Here is a 19471-nt window from a genome sequence, read left to right as displayed (position 1 = left end):
TGGGGCAGCTAAGCCCATGTACCACAACTAGAGAGAAGCCCATACCCACGACAGAAGAGCCAAGTGCCGCAATCAAGACCTGGAGCAGCCAAATAAATTGTTCAGTCGCTAAAGTCATGTCCGACTCTTTGTGACCCCATGAACTGCAGCACACTGGGCTTCCCTGTAAATATAGGAAAAGAATGGGATTAGAGGTCCAGTGTAGAAAGGCGAGCCCTTCTAGCTGTCTAGAAAGAGACAACCTCCACATAAGGCTGACCTGGTCAGAAGCCAAAGTCAAGGCCAAAGTCAAGGTGCAGAAGCAGGCTGCCAGACCGCAGGCCTTGATCACTTGCCTTTGGGCTCCCCACCTCTCTGCCTGGGCCGCCCTCTCCCCGCCCACTCTGCTGGCTCACACCCTGTCCTGACAACAGCCCGAGTCTCCTGTCTGCCCTGCTGACTCCCTGACTACATGGGGCGGAGGCAGAACTCAAACCAAAGCTGTTCATGCCTCTGAGCCCCAGCACTTTCCATCCAACAGGCTCCCTCCTTGGGCTTACTCCCATCCTGAGTCCCAAGAAATGAGACTAGAAAGACCTCTTTCTTAGGGTGGCTGTGAGTTGTGTGAAATAAATGAAGGGTAAGGAAACTGAAGGTAACCGACTATTTTTTTATGCATCAAAGCAGCAACGGTTTTATCACTGAGTGATAACACTCCAGGCTCATGAGATTATAATGGGACATTTTCATACCCTGCTTCTGAGCCTGTATGCCAGTACATTTGTGAATGGCTATTTGAAAGTATATTTCAAAGCATATATCAAAGTATGTAGGCAAATCTACAAAACAAGTTTAGATGGATGTCTGCCTAGGGCTGGAAGATGGAGGGAAAAGGGAGAATGACTGCCAGTGGGTACAGAGTTTATTTTGAAGGTGAAAGAAGTGTCCTAAAACTAGGTTGCAATGATAGATATACAACTCTGATTATTCTAAAAATCACTGGGGAATACCTTGGCAGTCCAGTGATTAGGACTTGGCACTTTCACTGCCAGGGCCTGGGTTCAATCCCTGGTCAAGGGACTAAGATCCCACAAGCCATGAGCCAGTGTCAAAAAAAAAAAAAATAAATAACTGAAATGTGCTCTCAAATGGGTGAATAATATGATATATGAATTCTCTCTCAATTAAAAATTATATCTCAATCAAGTTTTTTTTTGTCAAACCTTATAGCTTGCAGGATCTTATTAATAGTTCCCTGACCGCAGATTGAATCCAGACCCCAGTAGTGTAAGCACCAAGTCCTAACCCCTGGACCACCAGGAAATTCCCTCAATAAAGCTATTTTTTTTAATGCACAGATTTATGTACAAACTTGTCTCCACACCATTTATGAGAGAAACAAAGCTTTAAACAATCCAAACATCCATCCTTGGGGTAAAATTAAAGCCCATCCTCACTGCAGAACTCCTATGGTTGAGGGGAGTCTGGAATTGGACCACTGGGATGGAAGGCACAACTAGGTCAGTGACCTTGAGGAAGCTGTTGACCTTCACTGAGGTCCACTTTTCTCACCTCTTGAATGGAAACGGTGCTTTCTTCATCAGCGAGCTGTGTGGAGACAAGGAGATCACCCATGCAGAGTGTTCAGTGTGGTCCCTGAGCATTGGAAGACCTCAGTCAGTCTCAGTAAATGCTGATGATCAAATGACCCCACTTGCACACATTCTCTAGTTCAGGGGTCCTCAACCTCTGGGCCAGGGACCAGTACCGGTCCATGGCCTGATTAGGAACAGGGCCACACAGCAGGAGGTGAGCAGCAGGCAAAATTGAAACCTTCCCCTACTTGGTCCATGGAAAAATTGTCTTTCACGAAATCGGTCCCCTTTCCTGCCAAAAAGGTTGGGGACCACTGCTCTGGTTCATCCTAACAGTCACAAATGGGGAAACTTGGGGGGTGTTAGGTGGCTTACTCAAGTCACACAGCCCATAAAACAAGAGTCAGAATTAGGAATGCCTTCCCCTCCCCTCCCCAAGCCCTTCTCCTGGGCCCCTCCCTCCTCCTTCAGACCCATAGGATGGGGTACAGTTGGGTGTCCTCACACCCCAATGGCCCTTGATTACACCCGTGGGGTCCCACCTGCCCATCAAGCTCACTCAGCTTTACCCAGCTCCCATCCCCATGCCTCCAGTTACTTCCTTCTCTAAGGGGCAAACTTCAGAACAGGAGGGATAAGGTCCACCCTGAGATGACCCTGCAGGGTGACTATGGGGAGCGAAGGCCTGAAGCAGCCCAAGCGGGGCGGGCGGTGGGGGCTCTCAGGACAACTGCACCTTGTGGACAAGGAGCCCTGCATTGGGGGGCACAGAGGTGCTCGGGCCAAACTGCCCACAGCCACAACCTCCCAGCAGGGATCACACAGGGGCAGTCTCGGGCCCCCTGAGAGGACCACACTGTTCACTGCCAGGGCCAGGGGTATGAGCTGCTTTTCTGCTCCTCTCCCTCCCTGACAGGCACCAAGCCCTGTCCGACTGACCTCTCTCTAAGGATCACCAAAGGATGGTCCTCCCCATGAGCTTGCAGAGGGGAATCCATGACCCAGATCTAAGCCAACCAGTACTGCAGCCCAGGCCACAGTGATTGGTTCAGAGTAGGCCTCTGACCTCCCAGAGTACATGGATCCAATCAGAGTACACCTCAGGATTCCTGCTGGGAATAAAGATTCTCTTTATTACTAGATTTCAGTTTGTAGCAACTTGGAGCACCTGCCCCCCATCTTGGGGCCAAAGGGGAAGCCATCCAGTCTGTAGCAACACCAAAACACACACACACACAATAAAAAGCTGAGACTGGGAAGCTGAGTCTTGATCATATGTTTGCATCCTGATCAGTTCAATCCCTGGGTGGGGAAGATCCCCTGGAGGAAGGCACAGCAACCCACTCCAGTGTTCTTGCCTGAGAATCCCATGGACAGAGGAGGCTGGCAGGTTACAGTGTGTGAGGTTCAGAGTCAGAGAGGACCAAGCAACTAACACGTTCACTTTCACTTTTTCACTTTCAGGCCTTGCCTGAAGCAACCCCTGGATTGTGTAGTTCAAAAAGCCTAAAACTCCTGTTCTGCTGAAGCAAGTTTAGGTTGGGTTTTCCTCTACTTAAAACCAGGAGAATCCTAAATGATACACAGCAGAGCTGTCAGATAAACACCTAAAATGACTGTTTGACCCTCATGTCAAAAGCCAAGAACAGACATACAGATGGCAACAAACACATGAAAAGATCCTCAACATTGCTTATTATTGTTGTTCAGTCTCTAAGTCATGTCCAACCCATTGCAACTCCACGGACTGCAGCACGCCAGACTTCCCTGTCCTCCACTTTCTCTTGGAGTTTGCTCAAACTCATGTCCATTGAGTCAGTGATACCATCCAAACATCTCATCCTCTGTCCCCCCTCTTCTCCTCTTGCCCTCAATCTTTCCCAACATCGGAATCTTTTCCAGTGAGTCGGCTCTTCATATCAGGCGGCCAAAGTATTGGAGCTTTAGCTTCAGCATCAGTTGTTCCAATGAATATTCAGGGTTGATTTCCTTTAGGACTGACTGGTTTGATCTCCTTGCTGTCCAAGGGAGAACTGCAAGTCAAAACTATAATAAGCTATCAATCACTTCACATCAGTTAGAATGGCCATCATAAAAAAATCTGCAAAAAATAAATGCTGGAGAGGATGTGGAGAAAAGGGAAACCTCTTGCACTGTTGGTGGGAAAACCACTATGGAGAACAGTATGGAGATTCCTTAAAAAAAAAAATTAGGAATAAAACTACCATGTGACCCAGCAATCCCACTCTGGGCATATGCCCTGAGAGAACCATAACTCAAAAAGTCACATGTACGCCAGTGCCCACTGTAGCACTAGTCAGGATATGGAAGCAACCCAGAAGTGCATCAACAGATGAATGTACAAAGAAGTTGTGGTACATGTATACAGTGGAATAGTACTCAGTCATAAAAAGGAACAAAACTGAGTCAGTTGTAGAGAGGTGAATGGACCTAGGGTCTGTCATAGAGTGAAGTCAGAAAAATATCATATAGTAATGCATATATATGGAGTCTAGAAAATCGGTACTGATGAACCTATTTGCAGGGCAGGAATAGAGATGCAGATGTAAAGAACAGGTTTGTGGACACAGTGGGGGAGGGAGAGGGTGGGAAAAATTGAGAAAGTAGCATCGACATCTATACATCACCACGTGTAAAACAGCTAGTGGAAAGCTGCTCTATAACACAAGGAGCTCAGCTCAGTGGTCTGGGATGACCTAGTGGGGTGGGATGGAAAGGGTAGGAGAGAGGCTCCAGAGGGAGGGGATATATGTATACATATGGCTGGTTCACATTGTTGTACAGAGAAACCAGCACAAATTGTAAAGCAATTATCCTCCAATTAAAAATAAATTTAAAAAACACCAAGGACAAAGGGTATCATCTTATCCAGAAGGGTCTGCCCTGTCCCTCCTCTTTGAGGCCCAAGGGCCCAACGCCTGGAATTGAGTCCCCAGACCTCTGCCTCCACACCCCCCACACATACAAACACAGGTGCCACACAGCACTGAGTAGACTTTTATTTTAAAGTCAAAGGCACAGCCTGTATGGGCGGAGGCAGTGACTGTGGAAGCCCAGCCCAGACCCCCAAGGCCCCACCCCCCAGCTAGGGGCAGCTGTGCCAAAGGGGAGGGGACGGATGAGAAGGGGGCCGCCCCTTTTAGGGAGGGTCGCCTACCTCCTAACTTAGCCCCAATAGGGGGAAGCAGGTGACATAAAGTGAGGCAGAAATACTTCAGGGGGTCCCCCAGGGCCTCTCGCTGAGCGCCCCCCCCCCAACACAGGTCTTTGGTGGACGTAATTGCACAGACAGTCCATAAAGTGACAGCTTGAGAGGTGCCCCCTCCCAAGAGCAGGTCCTCAGGGGAGGGCAGGGGAGAGGTCCCAGTTTCTCCCTGTGGCAACTCAGTGCTTAGAAATGCAGGAGCCCTTCCCAACCGGAGCAGCCCCTTGGGGTAGAAGGGCCTTCCACCAGATGACGCAGTATCTTGGCAGAGGGCCCCACACCCCACTCCCCAGCAGGCCCCCTCCTTCCCTGCATCTCTAACTGTAATCTGGTAAGACATTTTTTAAAAAAGAATTCTCTGCTTATAAAAATACTTCTGCTCTGTCTGGGGGTAGGGAGGGGGAATGGGGGGGAGAAGGGTAACAATCCTGGGGAGGGGGGCGGCGCCGATGCAGGAGGCAGTGAGCCGGCCTCCTAGATCACAGACACGACGGGGGAGGCGGGGATCACAAGGGCAGGGGCTAGGAGGGGGGTAGGGGGCCATTGGCTCGTCGGGGGCCTCCCTTGGCAGCCGGGGCCCGGCCCGGGGCGGCGGGCGCGGGGGAGACGCGGCGGGACGTGGCGGCGCTCCGTAGCTTCTGTTTCCGCCGCTTGGCCAGCGGCGCGTTTTCCACGCTCTTCAGGAAGAAACCCTCGCGTTTGCCCCTGTTGAACGCCTGGCGGAAAGGAAAGGGTGAGTCCCACCGGCCTGGCCTCGACTTCCAGATCCCGGCTTTGGCCCCGTCCCAGGCCCTCCTTCCCATCCCACTAGGTCAGGTCCAACAGGTCTTTGGCCTCCACAGCCTCTCAGAAGCTCAAGGCCTCCGCAGGTCACGGGTCTGGACTCCGCGGACCTCAATCTGGCAGGACTCCGCGGAGTCGCCTTCCGGAGGCCCCGCCCCCAGGATCAGGCCCCGCCCCTCACCATGAAGGTGGCGTTGAGCCCGGAGCGCACAGCGGACCCCGAGGACTCCAGCACGTCCGGCGTCCGCAGCGGAGGCGAGGAGCGCGCGCTGCCGTCCTGCAGCCATGAGCTGCCCCGCAGCCCCTCGAGCTTCAGCCGCTTGGCGGGATCCACAGTCAGGAGCCCTGGAGGCGGGGCGGGGCAGCGTTAGCGGGCCGCGTGTAGAGGCTGCACCCCAGAGAGGGCAGCCCCACTCTCCTCCCCGACAAGCCCCCCACCGGGACACCTGACCCGGTGGCACTCCTTGCCCCATCACGACCCCATGGCCTCCCCCTCCCCAACCATAACCTGTAACCTCCAGCTCCACACCTCGGACCAGCTCCTTGGCTTCCTCAGACACGCCTTCCCAGGCCTCCCCGTCAAGAGAGAAGCGCCCCTCGCGGATCTTGCACATGATCTCCGCCGCCTGACTCTGCCCGCCTTGGCCTGAGGCCCCCTGGAAGGGGACCTGGCCCGACAGCATCATGTACTAGGGGTGGGGGCGGGGGGACAAGTGAAAAGTGAGACCAGCCCAGACTAGGAGGCCAATGGAGGCCAGGAGACTGATTCAGCCCACCACAGGACCATGCACTCTCTCCAAGAGGCTAACAACTGAGGCCCGTGGGTGATGAACTCTACCCATCAAAGTAGGATGACTAGACCCCAGCACCAGAGCGACCCCGCCTATGTATCAGGGCATCTTCTGATCCCAGCCTCAGACCAAATCCTGCCACCCCCACCAAGAGGACTGCTGTCCCCAGGCTCGGAGGACCCTGACATCGCATACCAGAATGACGCCGAGGCTCCAGAGGTCGCAGGACTCGTCGTAGCCCTGCTGGGCCAGCAGTTCGGGGGCCGCGTACTGCAGCGTGAAGCAAGGCGTCTGCATGGGCCCTGCGGGGCTTTGCGGGCGCAGGCGCGCGAACCCGAAGTCGATGATCTTCACCGGGGCCCCGGGCGTGTCATCGGCGTACAGGATGTTCTACGAGGGTGGCGAGGCGGCCGTCAGAACCAGGCCCTCCGCCCCGAGGCCCTCCCGGTGCGCTGAGGCCCCGCGCTCACCTCGGGCTTCAGGTCGCGGTGCACTACGCCCGCCTCCTCGTGCATGAAGCTCACGGCCGACACGAGGCTGCGCAGGATCTGGCTCGCCTCGGACTCGCTGAAGTGCCGCTTCTTGCGGATGTGCTCCAGCAGCTCCCCGCCCTGCAGCAGCTCCAGGACCAGGTACGTGTGCAGCTGCGGGCAGGGCAACGGGCCGGGGTCACCGCCTACCGAGACCCCACCCGCCCGCCAGATCCCGCCCCGAGGTCACCATCGAGCCCCGCCCCCAGTTTCAGGGGCCTTCCAGGTTCAACAACGATCTCAAGACTACCACCCTCCCACCAGCCCGCCCCCCACCCCGCAAGAACCACCTTAGGACTCGCTTGTGGCTCTACCCCGTACTGTTTTCCTTCCCAGGTGGCGCTAGTGGTAAAGAACCCGCCTGCCAATGCAAGGGAGGTAACAGATTCGAGTTGGATCCCTGGATGGGGAAGATCCCCTGGAGGAGGGCATGGCAATCCACTCCAGTATTCTTGGGCCTGGAGAATCCTACGGACAGAGGAGGTGGCGGGCTTCGGTCCACAGGATCGCGAAGAGTTGGACACGACTGAAGCTACTTAGCAGCAGCAGCAGTCCCTTTGGCCACCTTAAAGTTCAGTTCAGTCGCTCAGTCGTGTCCGACTCTTTGCAACCCCATGAACTCCAGCACTCCAGGCTTCCCTGTCCATCACCAACTCCTGCAGTCTGCTCAAACTCATGTCCATCAAGTCAGGGATGCCATCCAACCATCTCATCCTCTGTCGTCCCCTTCTCCCCTTGCCTTCAATCTTTACCAGCATCAGGGTTTTTTCCAATGAGTCAGTTCTTCGAATCAGGTAGCCAAAGGATTAGAACTTCAGCTTCAGCATCGGTCTTTACAATGAATATTCAGGATTGATTTCCTTTAGGATGGACTGGTTTGATCTCCTTGCAGTCCAAGGGGCTCTCAAGAGTCTTCTCCAACACCACAGTTCAAAAGCATCAACTCTTCAGCACTCAGCTTTCTCTCACATCCATACATGACTACTGGAAAAACCATAGCTTTGACTAGATGGACCTTTGTCGGCAAAGTAATGTCTGCTTTTTAATATGCTGTCTAGGTTTGTCATAGCTTTTCTTCCAAGGAGCAAGCATCTGTTAATTTCATGGCTGCAGACACCATCTGCAGTGATTTTGGAGCCCAAGAAAATAAAGTCTGTCACTGTATCCATTGTTCCCCCATCTATGTGCCATGAAGTGATGGGACCTGATGCCATGATCTTCATTTTTTGAATGTTGAGTTTTTTGTTTTTTGAATGTTGAGTTTTAAGCCTGCTTTTTTCACTCTCCTCTCTCACTTTCATCAAGAGGCTCCTCAGTTCTTTGCTTTCTACCATAAAGGTGGTGTCATCTGCATATCTGAGGTTATTATTGATATTTCTCCCGGCAATCTTGATTCCAGCTTGTGCTTCATCCAGCCCACATTTTGCATGATGTACTCTGCATATAAGTTAAATAAACACGGTGACAATATATAGCTTTGATGTACTCCTTTCACAATTTGGAACCAGTCCGTTGTTCCATGTCTGATTTTAACTGTTGTTTCTTGACCTGCATACAGATTTCTCAGGAGGCAGGTAAGGTGCTTTGCTACTCCCAACTCTTTAAGAATTTTCCAATTTGTTGTGATCCACACAACAAACTGTTGTGGCCACCTTAAAACCCACATGCAAAAATTGTCCCCCTGCCCTGTTCCCTTGTCCATTCCCATATCCGCCTTCGAGTCCTCAGGCCCTCCTAGGTGCTTAGTCCCTCAGTGGTGTCTGACTCTTTATACATATGTAGCCTGTAGCCTGCCAGGCTCCTCTGTCCATGGGGATTCTCCAGGCAGGAATATTGGAGTGGGATGCCCTCTTCCAGGGGATCTTCCCAACCCAGGAATCAAACCCAGCTCTCCCACATTGCAGGCGGATTCTTTACCGTCTGAGCCACCAGGGAAGCCCAAGAACGCTGGAGTAGCCTATCCTTTCTCCAAGGAAACTTCCCGACCCAGGAATCGAACAGGAATCTCTTGAATTGAAGCGACTTCTTTACCTGCTGAGCTACCATAATCCCGCCTCCCTCACCTCCACGTCCTCAGGCCCCTCCCACGGCGCGCTCAGGCCCCGCCTCCTGCCCGCCTCCCCGCCCTCCTCGGGCAGCCTCCAGCACCCCTGCGCTCCGTCGCAGCCCAGGAAGGCGTCACCTGGTCGTGATGCACTTCGTGCAGCTTCACCACGTTGGGATGCGACTGGCACAGCCGCAGGGCAGCCACTTCGCGCTGCGTGTTCTCCTCCAGCCTGGGGGCAGGGCAGGCGGGGTCAGATGAGCCACCTCCGGCCCCACCCTCCCCGAGTCCGCTCTGCCGGACTCCGCCCGCCCCGGGCCCGCCCACCTGCGACTGAGGATCTTGACCGCGAACTCTTGGCCGCTCTGTAGCTGGCGGCAGCGGCGGCACACGGAGAAACTACCCTGGCCCAACGCGGGTTCCCGCAGGTCCAGTTCGTACTGCTGGAAGAAGGGCGAATCCTGGGGGCGAAGGATAAGCGTCAGAGGTCGTAGCCGGAGCCTTGCGGCTATGCCACGCCCCACCTCGGAGAGGCTCCGTGTGCGCCTGGTGAAGACAGGTCTGGAGTCCCCACGCCCACTTCTCCCCACCCTGGCCCGATCCACCTGCATCATGACGCTCCTGGCCAACGCCGCCGGGCCGGGCCGGTCTCCAGCGCCAGACGCTTCCAGCACATCGGTCATCACCGCGTTGTTGCGGTCAAACAAGATGGATGGCGCCACGAAGGAGTATCCCTGGTGGAGGAGGAGGGTTGTCAGGGCTGGATGGGCATCCGGGGGCTGGAGGTGCAGAAGGAGCCCCTGAAGGCCCAGACCCAGCCGGAAGGAGGGCAGGGGGCAGAGGAAAGACCCTGCAGTAGGGAGTTGGGGGTGTTGCTTTTGCATCTCGGTGTACACAGGCTGTTGTGGACATTTTTACTCCACCTTGGTCTGTGATCCCTTGGAACCATGTCTATCCCCTCAGCAGTCTGGGACTCCACCTTTCTCGTCACAGTGGTCCCCCAAGTGCCAAGGCCATCATCTGGCACAACGTAATGGCCCAGAATATGATGGGCTGAATGAATGAAAGAACTGTGGCCTGGTATTACACATGCTTAGCTTAGAAGAATTCAGCTCTACCCACTCAGGACAAAGAGTCTTTATTACTTTCAAATCAAACTTTGGCCTCCTCTGCAAGGGGGGCTACTGAGGAAATGTTTTTGCCTTTCCTAAGGATCCATGTCCTGGCAATTCAAGGAATTCTCAAGGGTAATTTTAAGGATGTGTTATTTTCTCCTAAAAACACAGTGCCACTGTATGCAGTCCTAACTAGGATGCACACAGTGGGATTTTTGTCTATTAAGTTTGTTGATATGTCCCCAGTACCCAAGTCAGTGCCTGACACTTTGAAGGCACTCATTACATATTTTTGAATCATTAAATGAATGAATGAAAGTAACCATCAAAAAAAAAAAAAAGTAACCATCGATTAGCAAGAAAACTTGCTTATTAGGACTGTGAGATCAAAGATAGATCCCAATACATCGAGGGATATTCAAGCACAGAGCTGTCACTTGTGAGAGCTTCACAGAGGGGACTGATCCATCCATAGTTGATACTGGCCTATTATTTACTATTTATGGACCGCGTCCTACCCAGCCATGACCCCAAGCTGGACCTAGGGACACAGAAATTAAACACATAGTCCCTAAAAAAAAAATAAAAAAAAAAAACAACACATAGTCCCTGCCCTCTGAGAGTTTCAGACCAGGCGAGGTGGTCTCCGTCAGTGTCAGTATACAACCTGACAAACTGCTCAGAAGGAGGTTTTGTCTTCAGAGGGCTGGTGCCCAAGAAAAGGGCAACCTAGGGCCAGAGGAGCAGGGAAGTCTTCTCACAGGGCAGCGCTGGACAGCAAGGCTTGAATTTTGCCAGGTGGGCACTGTAGGGAAAGAACTCCAGGTGGGAGAAACTGCATGTGCAAAGGTACAGAAGTATCTTCTGGAACCTCTGAGAAGTTCCAAGGTGCTGGAGCACCAGGTGAAATAACAGAGAGTACTGAGCAAAGACCAACATCATATACAAATGAACTGATTTACACAACAGAAACAGACTTACAGACTTAGTGAACGAACTTCTGATTACCAGGGGGGGAAGGTGGGAAAAAGGGATAGTTAGGGAAAACCAGACACAGAACAACAGGCTGGATCAAAATTGGGAAAGGAGTACGTCAAGGCTGTATATTGTCACCCTGTTTATTTAACTTATATGCAGAGCACATCATGCAAAATGCCGGGCTGGATGAATCAAAAGCTGGAATCAAGATTGCATGGTGAAATATCAACAACGTCAGATATGAGGATGATACCACCCTAATGGCAGAAAGAAAAGAGGAACTAAAGAGCTGCTTGATAAAGGTAAAAGAGGAGAATAAAAAAACTGGCTTAAAACTCAACATTCAGAAAACTAAGATCATGGCATCTGGTCCCATCACTTCATGGAAAATAAATGGGGAAAATATGGAAACAGTGGCAGATTTCATTTTCTTGGACTCCAAAATCACTGCAGATGGTGACTGCAGCCATGAAATTAACAGACGCTTGCTCCTTGGAAGAAAACCTATGACAAACCTAGACAGTGTATTAAAAGCAGAGACATCACTTTGCTGACAAAGGTCCATATAGTCAGAGCTATGGTTTTTCCAGTAGTCATGTACGGATGTGAGAATTGGACCATAAGGAAGGCTGAGGACCAAAGAATTGGTACTTTCAAACTGTGGTGCTGGAGAAGACTCTTGAGAGTCCCCTGGACAGCAGAGAGATCAAACCAGTCAATCCTAAAGAAAATTGATTGGAAGGACTGATGCTGAAGCTGAAGCTCCAATACTTTGGGCACCTGATGCGAAGAGGAGCCGACTTGTTAGAAAAGATCCTGATGCTGAGAAAGATTGAAGGCAGGAGGAGAAGGGGGCAACAGAGGATGAATGGTATCACCAACTCAATGGACATGAGCTTGAGCAAACTCCAGGAGATAGTGGAGGATAGGGAAGCCTGGTGTGCCGCAGTCCATGGAGTTGCAAAGAGTCAGACACGATTTAACAACTGAGCAACAACAAGGGAGTTTGAAATTGACATGTATATACTTCTATATTTAAAATGGATAACTAACAAGGACCTATGTATAGCACAGGGAACTCTGCTCAATGTTAGGTGGCAGCCTGGATGGGAGGGGAGTTTGGGGGAGAATGGATACATGCATATGTATGGTTGAGTCCCTTTGCTGTCCACCTGAAACTATCACAACATTGTTATTCGGCTATATTCCAATATAAAAGAAAATGTTAAAAAAAAAGACCACATCATGCAAGGCCTTGTATACCAAGCAAAGAAGCTTGGACTTGTCCAACAGGCCTAAGCTTCTAAAACTGGGTAGAGGGGGCCTGTGTCCCCAGGAATGTGATAAACAAAGCATCTCTTCCTAGGTGTCCCCTTAAAACAATAGTTTTACCTAACAATAAAGAGAGATGATGGAGAAGGGAAATCGACATGAAATTTCAAGATAAACCAGGAAATTCAAAGATGTGTCCTGCCAAGGCAGTCTCGATGACTGACAATTTGAAGTTCGTCATGAATGGAGAGCAAGGGAGATGCCGAGTCCCCCTCAGGACACAGGGCTATGTAGTGTCCACAGGTCAGCCGGGGCTGAGGCTGGCAGCAGCACCCCACTTCCCCTGCATCTGTGGTCCCATGAGCTCTCACTCACCTGGAAGATGCGAGGGTCCCCAGGTGGGGGGCTGCCAGGGGGTGAGTAGACAGGCTCCAGTCGGGTAAATTCCTCTGCAAAGTTGCCCACATCCAGCTCTGAGCGGATCTGGGGTCGGAATGGGGCTGGAATCTTCCTAGCAGCCAGAGCAGCCCAGTCCAGACCCTGGAGAAAAGGAATGAAAGATAAGGGATCAAAGGGCAGGAAATGGAAACACTGTCCAGTCGGGCCACCCTCACGGGGCAGCTCCTCAGTGAGGCAAAGGTCTCCCTGGCACTTGTGTGCAGAGCTGTTCTTCCTGTCTCCCAGCTTCTGTTTCCCTTCCTCTGATAACAGGATCCCTGTTTCCCTTGGAGAACCACCCCTCCACCACACTCAGCCAATTCTCGGACTTTTAATAGAACTGGTATGCAAAAAAAAAAAAAAAATCTCTTTCTTCTACTGGACTTAAATCTGGGAGGATATGAGTCTGGAACTGCTGTGGTCCCCTCAGCGTCTCGTGATGAAAGGCCCAGGCAGAAAAGCAGAAGCAAGAGACAAACTAAGAAATTCCTAATAATATAGACTCAGTACCTGGATCCATCCTTGCCTGAAATCAGACCGTTTTTCCTGACTTTTCATTTATGGTAGCTAAAACACTCCTTTTTATGTTTAAACTAGTTATGGCATAGCTTGTTCTTGTTGCCTGTCCAACACCCATTCTCTCTGTCATTCTTGGGACTATAGCCCCTATTTTATTTCAGGAACCAATGTACAAACTAAAAAATAGTATTTTACAAACTTCCTTACAGTTAGCAGTGACCAATTACTTGTAAGCAAAAATTATGAGGGAGGGATCCAGAGAAAGAGCCTGAAGAGGAGGGTGACCAGTTGTTAAGTACCCTTTTTGCCCTTCCCTCCTTCGTCCTCATGCTTCCCACCTACAGAGCAAGAGGTCTAGCAGTCATTTTGATACCAGGAGGCAACCGTGGGAATGCAGGCTGTAGTGTAGTATTAGTTGCTCAGGCATGTCAAACTCTTGTGACCCCACGGACTATACCTCACTAGGCTCCCCTATCCATGGGCTTCTCCAGGCAAAAATACTGGAGTGGACTGCCATGCCCTCCTCCAGGGGATCTTCCTGACCTAGGGATTGAACCCGCATCTCTTATGTCTCCTGCATTGACAGATGGGCTCCTTACCACTAGCGCCACCTGGAAAGCCCTGGGAATGGAGGCTACGTGCTAAAAATGAAGGAGCATTTAAAAAGAAAAAGTCAAGCTTGGCTCCTTGACGACACCATAGCAGCCCTAGACTGCTGACCTCTGGATTTCTTTTATGTAGATAGATAAACAGGCAGACAGACAGACAGATAGATCTCTATCTTTTTTAGACTACCATTCATTCCAATCTCTGTTCTTAGAAGCCAGACTCTATTCCACAGATATCACCATCTTCAGTGCACATATTGTCACATGCAGCCTAGAGGCATGGCTTGGGCTTAAAGGACCCAGTTCTGGCACCAGGGACCTCAGCATTGCTATCAGCAAAGAGGTTGTCTCAAGAGAAGGGAAAATAGCATCAGGCCTCAAAGACCTGGGGAGGGGAGGGCGCTCTCTAGTCTGACAGCTGGTTCACCTGCTCCCAAGCACCCAGGGCCCAGGATGCACTCAGGGTGGGCTGAGGAATTCACTTAAGGAAACTGACACTGCTCAGTCACTCTGCCCATAATGGAACACCTTCACCGTGGACACTTAAGACTCCTGTTTGAGAAAGCTTCTCTGAGGGCCCTTCCAGGCAGTACTTGCTGGGAAGATCCAAGGAGGTGGTATTCATAGCAAGGGTAACTGGGTGCCCGGCCCACAGTAAGTGCCCAAAATGGATGCTTTTGTTACTACATCAGACAAGGCAAATGTAATACCCACGTGTAAACAGAACATGACATTTCAGAGCATGGGCCTTCAGGCCACCTAGACCTGAGCTCTGTCACTTCGCTCAGTGATCTTGGGCAAATTACCTAACCTCTCTGACCATGGACTGTATAGTCCATGAAGTCGCAAAGAGTCAGACAGGACTGAGCAACTTTCACTTTCACTTTTTCTGAACCTGTTTCCTTGTCTGTGAAGATAAGGCTAATCAGGTTGGTTCTGAGGCTTACATGAAATTATGCAAGCAAGGGGCCAAGACACAGTCACTGTTACAGGGTCCTGCTAGGCAACGGGGGCTTCCCGGGTGGCTCAGTGGTAAAGAATCTGCCTGTTAATGCAGGAGACGTGGGTTCAATCCTTGGGTCGGGAAGATACCCTGGAGTAGGAAATGGCAGCCCACTCCCATGGACAGAGAAGCCTGGTGGGCTCCAGTCCAGGGGGTCACAAAGAGTGGGACATGACTGAGCAACTGAGCATGCACACATGCTATGCAATGACTCTGGCCACACACAGTGCCCAAACCAGCGAGGGCTCACAAGGACAGAATTCACTTTGCACTGCACCCTAACCCGAGTGCAAGTTGCTTAGGACAAATCCCACGTGGCTGATTCAGACACATCCATCTGAAGTATAGGCACACACACCATACAGGTACAAAGACCAAAACCCTGAGTGGATGCTAACAGTCATGAGACGGGCCGACAGTAGACCTGGGGTCTGTTCCCAGCTCTACATTTGTACTGTGTGATCTCTGGCAGATCACCTTGCTTCTCTGAATTGTCCAATGAAAAGTCCATTCTCCAGTCCCTGCCAGTCCTGCCAGGCAATGAACCTAGAATTCTTTCCCATGAGGGCAAATTTTAATAGAGATGAATGAGAAGACAAGCCTGCTTTTTTTACTTGCAAAGTTTTCTAAATCAAGTGAAACTGTCCAGTCTCAGACCACCCCTCCAGTGTCCCCCAGCCCAGAGCAGTAGCCCAGCCCCGGTGTGTGTAGAGAGCTATGGGGGTGAGCCAGGAGCCTCACCTGGAAGAAGGGGTGGTCCTTAACTTCCTGTGCCCCCTGGGGTCCTGCACCCAGTCGCTTCCTGGGGTCCTTGCAGAGTAGCCGCTGCAGTAGGTCCTGTGCCACTGGCCCGATCCGGGGGGGGAAGGGAGGGGAGCACTTCAGGATCCGTCTGGGAGGATTGGGGGGGGCGTCAGGGGCAGCGAGCCCCCCCTCCAGCCCTGCCCAGGCTCCTCGGCCGCCCTCTGCTTCCAGTTCTGCTCACCGAGACACCTCTGCCTGCGTGTTCCTCTCGCCCTCCAGGGTGAAGGGTGAGGCCCCTGTCAGCAGCTCGAAGAGCAGGATGCCAAGGCTCCACCAGTCTACAGCCTGCTGGGCAGAGCCAGGGTGAGGGCCTGCAGCCACCCCCGCCTCACCCCACCCCACCCCCGGGCCAACCCACCTTGCCGTGGCCCGACTTGCTGCGGATGATTTCAGGGGCCATGTACTCGATGGTGCCGCAGAAGGAGAAGGTCCGCTCTTTCTGGGAGGACAAGAGGACCCATTTGGGCACCCAGCAGCCCCCCACCATGGCCCAGAGTAAGACTCGCTGGACTTGTGAGAGTTGGAGCAGTGGGAACTTCCCAAAGGCAGAGCTACTGCACCCCCACCCCCAGAAATGCAGAGCCAGGCGTGAAGCTGGAGCCAGGATGGGAAGGCCTGCGTGGAGGGTTCAGGAGGCTGAGACCTCCCTTCACTCACCTCCTCTGTCAGGAACTCCTTGCTAAGCCCAAAGTCGGTGAGGACAATATGGCCCTCGGAGTCCAGAAGCACATTCTCCAGCTTCAGATCTCGGTAGATGATGCCCAGCTGGCAGGAGGGAAGAGGGCGCTGAGGGTCCCTCCCCCGACGCCCCCCCACCCACCGCTCCTACAGCTCCTGTTCTGCACCAGAGCCCTGGGGCAGGGGCTCTCCAGTGGGGTGGGGGGCAGGATGAGCCTGGGCCATTGGACAGGAGAAGCCATTTAAGATGCAGCAGCATAGGGGCTTCCCTGATGGTCCAGTGGTTAAGAATCCGCCTGCCAATACAGGGGACACGGCTTCCAGCCCTGGTCCTGGAAGGTGCCACATGCCGTGGAGCAACTAAGCCTGTGGGCAGCAACTGCTGAGTCCGCAGCAAGAGAAGCCACCGCATCGAGAACCCTGAGCCCCGCAACCAAGAGCAGCCCCCGAGTGCAGCAATGAAGACCCAGCACCGCCATCAGTCAATCAATTTCCAAAAAGCATGGAAGGGGTGGAGAAACACCACAGAGAGGCCCCAGGGAGGAAAGCCGTGTGAGGAGCCCCGAATCACGACAGCTCTAGGAACCAAGGCATAAGGTCTCCATTTGAGGAAGTTCTGTGAACGTGGCCCCAGGAAGCAGCCTGTGAGAGTTCCCCGTGAGAGGAAAGCCCCCAGCGGAGGAGACCCCAGCAGGCAGCACCCAGGCCTTCCTCCCAGGAGGCTAGGGGAAGTGGATCCAGTCCCCCCCCCCCACCTCACCCTACAGCCACCCCCTCCCAGGAAGCCCGAGGCGGCCAGGTTCACAGGCCCCTCCAGAGGCCAGGACCCCAGTCCCCAGGGCCATGGCCTGGTGGCCGGGTCCTCACCCACCTTATGCAGGTGCTCCAGAGCCAGCACGATCTCGCCCCCATACACGCGCACCTCGGCCTCCTTGAAGTACTGGCGCTGGTAGAGGTGGGTGAACATCTCGCCGCCGTTCACATAGTCTGGAGGGGGTGGGAGTGGACATTGGGAAGCGGCCCCCACGGGTGGCCCCACCTGCCCCCACAGGGCCTGCCCTTACCCAGGATGAGGTGCAGCTTGGCATCAGTCTGGAAGGCGTAGTGCAGCGTGACCAGGAAGGGTGCCTGGCGCACCAGCTCCAGCACGGAGCGCTCGGTGCGTGTGTGCTCCTGTGTCTTGGCACGCTGCACCAAGGCTGCCTTGCGCAGCACCTTCATGGCATACAGCTTGCCCGCGTCGTGCCCGCCCGCCTTCCGCACCAGGAACACCTTCCCGTAGGCTGTGGGGGCAGCGAGTGGGCGGAAGGTAGGCCATGAGCAGAAGGGTGGGTGCGAAGGTGGGGGGGTAGTGACGCCCCCACCCAGGAGGGTGTGCAAGGTGGGGGAAGGAGCCGGGGCGAGAGGCAGGTGTGCACAAAGCTGGCAGCGCTTTCTAAGGCAAAGACGTGCACACCCCCGGGAGGGTGCTCAGCAAACCTAGGGAGGGGATGTGCAAACCAGGCTGGGTGGGGTGGGGGCACGCAACTCCCCGGAGGCCTGCAGCACAGGGTGGGGGCGGAGCGTCTGCAGACCTGGGGAAGGTCTAGAGGATGCAAAGCCAGGGAGGGGACGCAGAGGGGCGGGCAGGCAGAGGAAGGACAGTCAGCCCCGAGGTGGGGAGTTTGCAAAGTGGAGGAAGGTGGCTCTCATATCTCGCAAGGTGGGGGGAGCTGTGAAATCGCACGGGGGTGGGCTGCAAGCCCCCAAGAGTGTTGGCACACCCGGGGAGGACCTTGCTCAATGTGGAGCAGCCCTGGGAGTGGGCATGCCAACCCCGGCAGGGCAGGGCCAAGCAGGCAAGGCGGGCTATGCCGGGAGAGGGTGGGGGGCATTGCTGGTGGCCTGGCCCAACCCAGGCGGGTGTGCCCGCGCGGCAGGCCCAGAGCACCCTGAGGGGGGAGGGCACTTGCCGGTGGATAGGGGTCCTCACCTCCCGTGCCCAGCACCTTGAGCAGCTGGAAGTTCTCCACGCCTACCTTCTCCTCGTGCCCCGTCAGGTTGGCTGTGGGCACAGGGGGCAAATGAACCCAGCCTGTGCATGAACCTTCCCCGGCCGGCCGGGCCAGCCATCACCCGGCCGGCACCCCGGGCCACCCCCTGCCCCACCTTCGGTGATCTGCAGCTCCACGGCACAGCCCTCGTCCTCGTCCTCGTCCCCCATGGCCGGCGGGTCGCTGGGGCCCGCGCGGCTCGGCTCCGGGGCGGGCGGCGCCGGTTACATGGCGGCTCCGGCCGGGGCGGGAGCTTCCTGGTGCCGCCTCCGGGGCCGAGGCGGGCGCCGGCGCCGCCTCCCGGCTCCCCGCCCCGCGCGGCCTGAGTCAGGCGCTGGAACGTGACAGCGCCCGGGCTGCGGGTGGGCGCGCGGGGGGGCGGTCTGGTCTCCCGCGGGCGCAGGGGGCTGCCGCCAGGAGTGTGCACTCTGGGACCCCGGGCGACCCTCCTGGGGACCCGGGAGTCCCCCTTGGGAGCCATGCCTGGGGTCTATGGATAAGCCGGAGCCTCTGTGGGGCGGACACTCCCCAGCCAGGTATCGGCCCCAGGGCGGTAAGTCCACCACAGGCTGTGCCCCGAGGGGGTGGGAGTCCCACTCCAGTGCTTTAGAGCCAACTTCCTCGCCAAGGCAGCCAGGCAGCTCTGTCCAATTCTTAGCCACCAGTGAAAGTGAGGAACTTCATACAGATCACAACCCTCTTGCCTGGTTCTTCTTGATCACTTCTTGACTGCAGCAAATAGGGGAGGGGATCTGTCAGTCCCCTTGACAGATGAGCAGCGTGAGGCCACAGGCCACCTCATCCTGCACAGCCCCAGCCCCGCATGCCTCACTCAGTGTGGCTCTTTGCTCTTGGTGCTGGGTGGGCTAGGAGGGTCCCAGAAGCCACGTGGCCCAGCCCAGCTTCCTGTCTGTATCCTCGGCTGCCAGCGAAGCCCTCTTCCCTGCGGACTTGCCTTTGCAGGGGAGGCCTGGGCAGGGGCAGGCACCCTGAGGGCCGGGCCTTGTCTCTGGGCTCCCCCTACCCATGAGGGTGCTTACAGGGGCCACTGAGAGGGCACCCAGCCGGAACTCCA

The 19471-nt window shown here is 54.3% G+C and overlaps 1 protein-coding gene across 2 annotated transcripts; it reads right to left on the bottom strand.

Annotated features, from left to right (window-relative positions):
* Nucleotides 1-4569: 4569 nt before the first annotated feature.
* On the bottom strand, nucleotides 4570-18661 carry RPS6KA4 (ribosomal protein S6 kinase A4). 2 transcript variants are annotated; one of them, XM_043452008.1, is made up of 17 exons: nucleotides 18512-18661; nucleotides 18336-18407; nucleotides 17428-17646; nucleotides 17235-17350; nucleotides 16343-16450; nucleotides 16044-16124; nucleotides 15867-15970; nucleotides 15623-15773; nucleotides 12689-12853; nucleotides 9554-9682; nucleotides 9276-9409; nucleotides 9087-9180; nucleotides 6845-7018; nucleotides 6570-6764; nucleotides 6113-6272; nucleotides 5765-5928; nucleotides 4570-5516 (listed from the first exon to the last, which is right to left on the bottom strand). In XM_043452008.1, exons 1-17 carry the CDS (start codon nucleotides 18564-18566, stop codon nucleotides 5322-5324), a joined length of 2316 nt encoding a protein of 771 aa, XP_043307943.1. In that variant the 5' UTR covers nucleotides 18567-18661; the 3' UTR covers nucleotides 4570-5321. The 2 variants fall into 2 exon arrangements, with proteins under 2 accessions (XP_043307943.1, XP_043307944.1); XM_043452009.1 differs by having other exon boundaries at nucleotides 18382-18407; nucleotides 18512-18644.
* Between the last annotated feature and the right edge of the window lie 810 nt (nucleotides 18662-19471).

This window comes from Cervus canadensis, chromosome 29 (assembly GCF_019320065.1).
Source record: "Cervus canadensis isolate Bull #8, Minnesota chromosome 29, ASM1932006v1, whole genome shotgun sequence".
In the NCBI taxonomy this organism is placed as follows: Eukaryota; Metazoa; Chordata; class Mammalia; order Artiodactyla; family Cervidae; genus Cervus; species Cervus canadensis.
The sequence above is the reverse complement of the archived record's forward strand: the minus strand, read 5'-3'. Positions and strand labels throughout refer to the sequence as shown.

What these genes read in the sequence shown, in the direction of transcription:
- RPS6KA4 (XM_043452008.1), bottom strand. Translation starts at nt 18,566, where the DNA reads ATGGGGGACGAGGACGAGGACGAGGGCTGTGCCGTGGAGCTGCAGATC. An exon ending in GGAGCTGCAGATCACCGAAG is followed by an intron (nt 18,408 to 18,511) that starts GTGGGGCAGGGG and finishes CTGTGCCCACAG; the next exon opens with CCAACCTGACGGGGCACGAG. An exon ending in GCAAGTCGGGCCACGGCAAG is followed by an intron (nt 15,971 to 16,043) that starts GTGGGTTGGCCC and finishes TCTGCCCAGCAG; the next exon opens with GCTGTAGACTGGTGGAGCCT.